General features: G+C 38.6%; 1 protein-coding gene across 3 annotated transcripts in view; it reads left to right on the top strand.

The window, feature by feature from the left end:
- Positions 1 to 8,544: 8,544 nt before the first annotated feature.
- LOC135481884 (inositol polyphosphate 5-phosphatase OCRL-like) overlaps positions 8,545 to 10,006 on the top strand; it is a 69,616-nt gene continuing 68,154 nt past the window's right edge. For all 3 annotated transcript variants that reach the window (XM_064761647.1, XM_064761648.1, XM_064761646.1), the window contains exon 1: positions 8,545 to 8,950. In XM_064761647.1, coding sequence (XP_064617717.1) covers positions 8,894 to 8,950 — 57 coding nt within the window. In that variant the 5' untranslated portion in view covers positions 8,545 to 8,893. The remainder of the gene's footprint in view (positions 8,951 to 10,006) is intronic.

Raw genomic sequence — 10,006 nt, 5'->3', positions numbered from 1 at the left:
AACACTGCATGTAATTATACGAACCCCCGTACAAGAAGGTAATTTTAGTAGCTCCATGTGATAGTCCAATAACCAGACATACACATTATATTGTGCTTCAAAGCGAACTCAACCCAAGCAACCATATACTACTGTATGCCGGTCTGTCTGTCTATCCTCCTCACTCGCACCTAGTTGCTATCAAGTGCCGCTTACACTGCCTATGAATGTCAGCTTTGTTAAAAAAAACTACATACATAGATAAAATTAGACTATTTATGTAAGAATGTGAGATTGCTCAGATCATTTCATCGTTGGGATTAATTTTAATTAACCATATATATATATATATATATATATATATATATATATATATATATATATAGAATGTATATGTATGTATGTTATATACTTGAGGTTTTATGTCGAACTTTACAATTGGGGCCTCTGCGGTATGGTGGTTTACGTGCCAGACCAGTGCAATGCCCCAGGAGGATTTCACCAATACGGTCGCTGTGAGTTCCAGTCCAGCTCATGCATGCTGCATGGGTTCCTCTCCCGTCGCAAGTGGGAAGGTCTGCAGCAACTTGCGGCTGATCATGGGTTTCTCCTAGGCTCTGCTCGATTTCCACAGACCATAATGCTGACCGCTGTCCGACCGGCTGCAAGGAGAAACCGTCGTGATAAAACCAAAATAAGGTTGACAACCTTTTAAGTTTCAAAACACATGGTCCAATATTCGTAACCTTTGGTGAATATCTTTGTTTCTTGTTTGTTCATGTTCTGCGACTAACTGGGCTTGGAATTCATACATGCATGATCGATCGTTCTGCCTGGGTCTTCCGGCAACCTAATAAATAAATAAATAAATAAATACATAAATACATCGTTCTGCCTGATGTTTGGTCGGGCAAAGTTTTGACACCCTTTCTTAATGTACTCGCAGACCAAAGTCCGGATGAACTAATCACACTGCCGTTAAAAGTATTAAAATAGCAACTGTTGCCTTAGTTGGGCAGATATATACATACAGTCTTTCATTCTAACTATCTGGCTCTAGTTATTAATATTACATACAGATAGTGTCAGTAACAAATGTATTTTAAACCAAATAAGTTAAACCATGCATCACATAATGGCAATATGCCCTGGCCATTCTGACTACGAAAATATTAAGTTTACTCAGACAGACTTCACAATTTTACATGCACATATTTTGCTGAGCTTTTTTCAGCTCCATTAGGCCCATATAGGAATTTATGCAGGCCACCGCCAATATCAATCATATTATAGGCTATTCTGTTTTCTGTGGAATTTAACCTTTAACAATGAATGTTCCTGAAATTTCAGTGCATGTGCTTGACCCGACCATCATATACAACAGGCTGTATAGCCTACCACTGGAAACAATAGGGGACATTCTACAAATAAGTCACAGGTACAATTGTATTAATTATCTTTAATTAAAGTATTTTAAAGTATTAATTATCTTTAATTAAATAAACATTTTGTCAATAACACGAGACCACTGATGAAGAAAGCAATATATACGACCAGATTTAATGCTAAAGTTATGATTTAATCAGCCAGATTTATAGGTATATGGAAACTGACCGACAAGTTTCGAAATGCACACCAACTAGATTTGTGAACGCGTATGTTATGCATATCGTATCTACGGTATTATTAAGGCATATTTGTGTTTTGACGATTTTCATGAGACGTTGTAAACAACGTAACAGTATTCCACATTACTTCACACAATTTTATGCTCCGGAATTATCTATCCACAAACTGGAATATGCCTTACAGTTTTGTAATAGTACCACTCAACCGGAGTGACTAAATACTTATTCCCAGTTCCGCAGTCTAAAATAGACGAGGCTCCAGAGGATGCACTCGCATGTCGACTTTTGGCTTATTTAACACTATAAGGCGTCTGCGCATTTCCACTTGACAGCCGATTTTTCTGACCGTATAAGAGAGATTAAATATTTATTATTGTCCTCCAGCTACACGAGTCAATTAGTTTCAGTATTGATTGCGAAACACATCCAAAAGTACAGCATAAATCGGAGATCTGATATGCAGAGTGTAAATAGTTCTGGTGACAAAATCATAATTTCTAAAATTATCAAAAGACATTTTGCACTTGGGGCTTTCAATATGTCAGCGCTACCTTGGTCATCTTATCCATATTTTTCCTTGGGGCCTCCGTGGCTCAGTTTGTTAGCGCGATAGCGAAGCGTAATGACTCAGGAGTCTCTCACCAATTCGGTCGCCGTGAGTTCAAGTCCAGCTCAAGCTGGCATCCTCTCCGATTGTACGTGTGAAGGTCTCCAGCAACCTGCGGATGGCTCTGCCCGATTTCCACCCACTATAATGCTGGCTGCCTTCGTACGAGGGAAATATATAAATAAGTACGGCGTAAAACACCAATCAAATAAATAAACATATTTCTCCTCCCACGGTAATGCTGATCACCGTCCCATGAATGAAGTATTCTTGAGTAAATCAATATATCCTGTCCATATAGACCCTGAAAAGACCGAGACTGTTGGAAGTCCAAAATACTCAGTGTAAATGGTTATGGGAAGAAAATGGCTATTAAATCTGTTCAAAGGTCCTCTGTCGTCCACCCAGTCCAACTTAACGTCAAGAAAATGGGGCCTTCCTGACTACATAACGTTCCATCCAAATTTTATAGGGTAAGTATGGAGTCTTCATGTTCTCAATGGCCCTTAATTAGGGTAGCCCATCTTGATCGCACTATCCATACCTGTGAAGAAATGGCTATGCTTTGCATTTGTTTCCTCTTTGTACCGCTCAAAACTGTATTAAATCTGTTCAAAGATCTTCTGTAGTGCACGCAGGACCAAAATGAGGTCAATAAAATGGGGCCCTCCTGTAAGGACCCAAAATGGCTCAGATCTACAGCAAAATGTTAAATGTTTAAAATTACGGATGTCATTTCTCACTCATTATTTAAGCATTTCTGTTTTGTTACGGGTTAAAAAGTCTGATTTTCATCTCGTTTTGCCTCCTTTCAACATGTGCTGGGTAGGTTGCCTTGCCGACTGTCTGACCCCTATCTTGAAAATGTGTCTGTTTGTCCGCTTCTGATAATAAGAGGTGTTGCGTGTTGTTTTCTAAGATTTTCAGTCCAAAGGCATGGCGTACGGTTTCGTAGTTACTTTCCCGTGCGTCATCCTAAAGCCCCTGTCTTCCTTAAGGGCATGTAAGATCTAGACCTAAACAAAAACTGGAAACCGCGATATTTCTTTAACGGCTGAATCTGGCCTAATAAGAGTAACATGTTTTGGGCTCGTCATGACTCAAGGTACATGTGTGGATAGACATTTTTCGTATGTTTCGCCGTAGCTTTGGACTTGTATTGCTGAATGCACAGGGTTATGGAGGGAATGCCGTCGGGATTGGTGAGAATTACCTATGATGCATTACTAACACGGCTGGCTTTACGTGCAAACATTGAAAATTCTCCTTTGATACCTATGGAGAGGAGGGAGAGTTATTCATTTCTCGGTTTGAGTGACAGTCGGTCAGTCTGTGGGGCAGGTTACCTGCAGCACATGTATAGTAGTAATACACAGTTACTTCCAAAGTCTATTTTAAACACACAGGCTTACATTTCTATTTCTGAAGTAGGGTGGTGTCATTTAAATATTTCTAGCGAGAAATCTTTAGATCGTGGCTCAAATCCGTTGGCATGCACCAGAAACTACATGTCTTGGGATACAGTTTGGTGCAAGTCTCAGATTTGTTGCTTTCGTAGTTATCGAGTTACAGGCCATTGAAATTACGTGACTGAAAATAAATTTTTGAATATATCTCAAAAAGTTACAAAGATAGGCAAAATCCGGATTCAGAATCAGCATTGTCAAATACACCAGAATGCATGTAAACATTATCAAAATTAGACACTTTTTATGACGTCATAAGTTCGACCAATGGCTAGCTTCTACAGCTTTCGATGAAAATCCAAGATTTTTTTCAAAGTTGCTCTAACTGGGATCACTCTACAAGTACATCAAATATCAAAACAATCCGTTTGTTGGTTCTTAAGAAGAAGATTTTTAAAGGTTTTGATCAAAATCCAAGATGACTCGAGATCACGTGACCAAAGTTAACCCAAAACAGTCAAAATTTGCCTTGTAACCTTGTCACCAATTTTAGCAACATCCAATGAAAATTTTTTCAAAGCTCTTAAAGCTTTCAAAATGCTATGGAAAAAAAATAATAGAAATTCGAATGATTTCAATAGGTACCCCAGCAAAGACATCTTGGCCACCTAATAAAAGAATTAAACCGGGCAAGATCTTGGAAGAATACTACAGTGTCTCAATTGCCAGCTTGTTCAGCAATGGCAGCAGGCAATACAAGCAATGCACATGTAGCAAGATACTGTACAGCTCTGATCAAAACCACAATCAAGTGGAAAACTACTGTATCTAAACTAAACATTTGGCAACAAATTGCATTTTTAGAGAAAAAGGCCATACTTTTGGTACTGAAACTCAGATTTTTCCTGTAGGATGTGAACATATCTTCCAGTCAAACCTACCAAACACCTTTCTTTAATAGATCAACAAAACTCTCAGTCGGGCAAAATGAATGCATTAGTCATGGACATTTACAGTAGGCCTAAATGCCATTTTACCCAGCTTAATACTGCATGTACAACCAAACTAAAATCTTTGCTGAAGGAAGGTTATCTTAGATCACTTTTCAACCACTGCAGGCCCATATACTCAACACACCTGAATTAAGACCTTGACAATGAGCACAGAGTTCAGACAATGGTTTGACGTTGATATGTTCATTTATTGACATATAGCATAAACATGTCTATCATCCAATTCAAAACAAAAGCAGAAACAACTATGTGTTCAACTAGTAAATTCATCTACGAGAAACATGATCAAAAGCTAGAACATAATGTGCATTTCATATCTCACACATTTGTTTTACATCAGTAAAGATAAACACTCATGATGCAATTATGTGCTGTACATCACATCACTTTTAACATAGTTAAAAATATATTTGAAGACATCAGATCTAGGTACTTCAGGAACATAAATCAACACACATGTGTGAATTCATAATATTTAACATATATTAATTTTGTACTGCATAACAGTAATACTCACAAGAATTACCTACCTAAGTAGCCTACATGTCACACGGACCATCTACATCATCAAGCAGGTAAACAAAATTTACACATCAAGATAATTTCAGCAGTTACAAAAATCTTCATGTATAGTTACAATAATTCAGTCACAAAAATGTTTTGAAAGACAGTTCACAGATGTACATTGGTAAGATATATCTCAAAAACCCTCGTGCACTATGTCTGATCACATCCTAAACACACATGTACATATTAGTAGTCATTTTGTTCAAACTGAGCAGCAAAAATAAAGAGCTGTAATTGCTGGTGAACAATTTATTCATTTCAACACAATACTGTTTTCAACCTTGATAGAAAATCTCAAAATCAGCAGTTTTATATTTGTTAAATATACATATACACACCTATATATATATATATAACGGATCATAATGGAAACAAATATTATAATTAATACGTTCTGGAAATATTAACTGAATGAGCAGGTTCATAACTTGAATACTGCATAATCTGAATAAATTTGCATTTTTTACTTCAAAGGATATTCGGCCTGATGTTTTAACATTGCATTAGAATCACCACATATCTTCACACTGAGTAATTCCTGATTTAAGGCTGCAATAAATTAGTCCTAATGTATCTGTTACGTATGTGATATTGGCTCTGTCAATTTGAAAAGCTCAGGTTGATAATCTTCAACTGACTGGTCGGGTTTCTGTTGGGTCGTCTCTGTATCATATTTGCTTCCATCCCGTATAAACTGGTTTCGCAAACTGTCTCGATAAGGATGTAAATTGTACACAAAGGTTTCCCAGTTCACATTTTCAAGGCCGATACCTTGCAGATGTTTCATTTTGGCCTCTATAAAACTAACAGGGTCTTCAGGTCTCTCCATCATCAGTGAGGCCAGTAGACTCTCAAACATCTGTGGTATCATGTGGGTGGCCAGGTATTCCTTAGCTTGTTCCCGCGAAGCAGCACTCATTGTTCACGTTTTGTTGTCTCCGTTTGTCTAGCAACTATAACTGCACACACCTTGAATGAAAGCAGAAATATAAAGCTTAGCATTAAGCTTTCCAAACCACTAGTAAAAATTATAAAAGAAACACTGAAGCAGTCATTGATGAGGAGCTAGTGACATGCAGTACCTGATGAAAATAATTCATATCTGCAACACTAAAGACATAGATAAAAGTTAATGTTAATTCAGCAGCTACAAATAATATTTGCTTGAAGTTTTCTGTTCTCATCTCATCTTATAATGAATGTGTTAGCTATCTCAAGGTAGCTATGATTAATAACAGACAGGTTAAGATGCTCATAAACGATTTTTTGAGTAACGAGTGATGTCGCTGTTATCCGTGTAGTTTTTTTACGAGGGGATTTAAAGGAGGACTGCGACAGACAAGCATCACATCCAGTAATAAGTATGTCCTTTAAAAAAAAGAGCAAACCTTTCATTGTCCTTCAAAACATTAATCACTGGATCCACCAAGTACTTTAATTATTCCCTTAACAGAGTGTATTTTTCAAATTTTTTTTACAATCCAAGTCAATCCATGTTTAACGAAAAACAGTTCTGCGAAGGCCTCATCAAACAATGAAAATAAATTCACATGACAGAGTTTACTTGAAAATGTTTGGTGGAATGCAATAAGGCCAATCGAGCATATAGCGGAAGTTGGGTAAGAACCCTGGTGGTAAACGGCAATCGGGCATGAGAATTGGGCGAGAGGAGGGTTCTGCAAATCCAACTTCTGGTATATGCGCAAGTGCCCCCATGTGGAACTCCCCAGAACTTGTATCTCTCATAAGCCCTATTTATCGGACTTACCAAGTACACTTTGGTGAGTAGAGACTCAGAAGCCAAAGTGCACTAGGTCTAAGTCAAATTTCATGAAACCCGCCCCAGGTCTTATTTACTCTGTCTTGGCAAACGCAACTTTGTATAATTTGAGTACATTAGCTGTTTTCCAGGTAACGCGCACAAATCATACTCGTATCTCGTTGATCAGTAGTTCAACATCTCTAATGCAGCTGCACTTTATAATCCATATCAGTAACGCCCAGAAGAAACTTAAAACTCAGCTTAAAAAGTTAACTATATACTTTAATCTTCTCATAAATATATGGAGGTAAACTTACTGATGAGCTGATGGACAGAGAGCTACAGAATAAGAGCTAAAGTGGAATAGGATGGGTCCTGTGGCGGCAAAAATCCAAAATGAATTAGGTATTGGCGAACTAATTCAATTAGAGTGGGGGTTACCTTAAATAATTGTGTGGATCATATATATTAGCATAATTTGTTGGCTAAGTGATGCTGGATAGCTAGTGTATACCTTGAAAGGCAGTGCAAGTAGCAGTAGCCCATGGCTTTACTTAAAATAGGTGGCCTTAATAGCTTGTAGCTGGTGGTTAGCATGCTAGTGCAGCACCATGACTTATAAGCCTCTCACCAATGCAACTACTGTGAGTTCAAGTCCACCTCATGCTAGCTAGCTTCCTCACTGGTCATACATGGAAAGATCTGCCAGCAACCTGAAATTTCTTGAGTTTGGCATGAAACTCAAATCAGATAAATATTTAAAACAGGCATATCGTTAATGAACATTAGGCCGATACCTTTTCTCTGTGATGTTTAACCAGAGATCCATTTCTAAACTGGTTACCGTATCAGTCTAATTTTTTCTGCTTTTACTGTGGCTCTGTCTATCCATATAGATATGTACAGGTAGGCCTATAGGGGGGGCACATAATGTATCAAACCTTTTTTTGACCAGCATAAAAATTGGATGTTAATCTCTGTCACGATCAAGTGTGTCAACATTACACATATTGTCAATATGTGTAATGTGAAACCGGTAAACAAAGTGATACCCAGTGCAAGTGACCCTTTCGTTTCATTAGCATAAAACAAGCATGTACCCACCAGGCGCTATGATGTCACAAAACTACCTCAGTAGCTGTTTACGTTTCGGTTTAGTCAAGAATTAAACCTGAAATGCAAAATCTTCATGGTTTTTCGTCGACATCTCTTCTTACCTAACCAAACTGCGGAATCGTCTCGTACACACGACCACCATTAATTGCACAGCACAGGACAAACACAACAAACAAAGCCCGTCAATCAACTCACTCTCACCACCATCTGCGCAACGTGGTCTCCATGGAGTGCGAAAAACATTGCAAATGGAGCTATACTCCCAATCAGTTTAGCCGTCGTTTCGTATGTCATTATTCTAGTTTATATTGTCTTTAAGTGCTTCATTTCTATAAATAAAACTGTTATTCAATGCAGTAGCAAAAATATTATTTGAACTGCAAAACATAGTCATTTTGGAATTTTAGGAAATACGAAACTTTTATCGATTTCTTGTCAGGATATGACAACTTCCGGAAGAGTCCGTAAGAGTCGGCTAAGGGTTGTGAACATTTTTGTGATCATTTTTCCTTCATCGGGAAAATCACCAATCGTGATATATGTGTGGTTTGTCAGTGTGTCAGTTCAATTTGGCGTTTGTCAGTCGAGTAAAGTGTTCCACAGTGAATTTCGAACTGAATACGTAACCTGCGCTTGTCGGATGTCATCCAGCAAATTTGACACATGGGCTACTGTTACTGCGGGTGCCAGTGTTAACGACAACAACCTGCTTTTTGATAGAAACGATGTTAAAGAGGGACTTTCTTAGTCAGCTTGAGGAGTAAAGAGTGCAGCCAGAAAAGAACAACTGTTGTAAAGCGATAGGTGATGTTACCATGGATCCATCAGCGTTGGTGAAGAAAAAACTGAGCCCGGAGGAAAAGTGTTTAATCATATCCTTGAAAAGTGTATGTCTTGGACGTTGTTAGTCCATGTATGTTGATGGAGTGTGCTATTTTAAGATTAGGATATTGTCACATTGAGCAAAACATCAGTGTTATGATGATTGTCAGAATTTGATATTAGCGTACCATTTGGATGGACCAGGAAGTTGTATATCGGTACAGATATGTAACAGATCCATTCCCAAACATGCCGAAACTAAGGTTTTTTTTTCTCTGACATGCCTGAGATTTTCTCAATCAGCCAAGGTAATCACATGTTTCTTGGACCACAGATGGCTTCTGTTATGCTAATATATGTGATTTCTTTGCCATGAATTAGGCAAAATTTGGAATGGAACTATAAGGCCTATGAGAGATACAAGTTCTCAGGAGTTCCGAGCGGGGGCACTCACACAAATACTGGAAGTTGGGGTTAGAAAATGCTCATGTGCAAAGGCTGCGTATCGCCAGAATTCTAACCCCAACTTACGGTATATGCATCAGTGCCCCAGAACTCCCGAAGGGTCCTATAGAGGGGTTGCACATTACGTCATCACCTTGGCAGAACAATAGCCAGGTAGCCATATTGGAGTCTTGTTAGCATGGGCTGCTATAGCCACAGTACTCTAATATGGCTACCAGAAGTAGGCCATGCAAGCCGTCTATGTTTGCCTTCCTGAAAAATTGTCAGGTATGCTAGACAGGAAAAAAGTCCCCATGCCTCTAGCCCCAGATTGCTACTTCAGCTCCCATGACGATTTAGGCCATGTCCGTTAAGCGCTTTCTGAACAGTGGCTACAGTCCAAAAGTTGTGTCAGCTTTGCCTCTTACCTCTTAGCTTGCAGGCACATGCAACATCCCAGGTATATTCCATTCGGTAATGGCACACCAGCACCGTAATCACAACATGGCAAACCATTTCTAAACAAGGCAGCCAGTAGGCTCATCTTTTCAGGTTTAACGCATGTGCACCATCTAGGAACGATAACTTTTAAAGTTATCACGGTGAAGGCAATATGGCTGCTGCTTTTGTGATGAGGTGAGTTTGGGTCTCGTGTTCTTACA

Source organism: Liolophura sinensis, chromosome 1 (genome assembly GCF_032854445.1).
Source record: "Liolophura sinensis isolate JHLJ2023 chromosome 1, CUHK_Ljap_v2, whole genome shotgun sequence".
NCBI classification, from domain to species: domain Eukaryota; kingdom Metazoa; phylum Mollusca; class Polyplacophora; order Chitonida; family Chitonidae; genus Liolophura; species Liolophura sinensis.
This window is presented reverse-complemented; position numbering and strand designations above follow the sequence as displayed.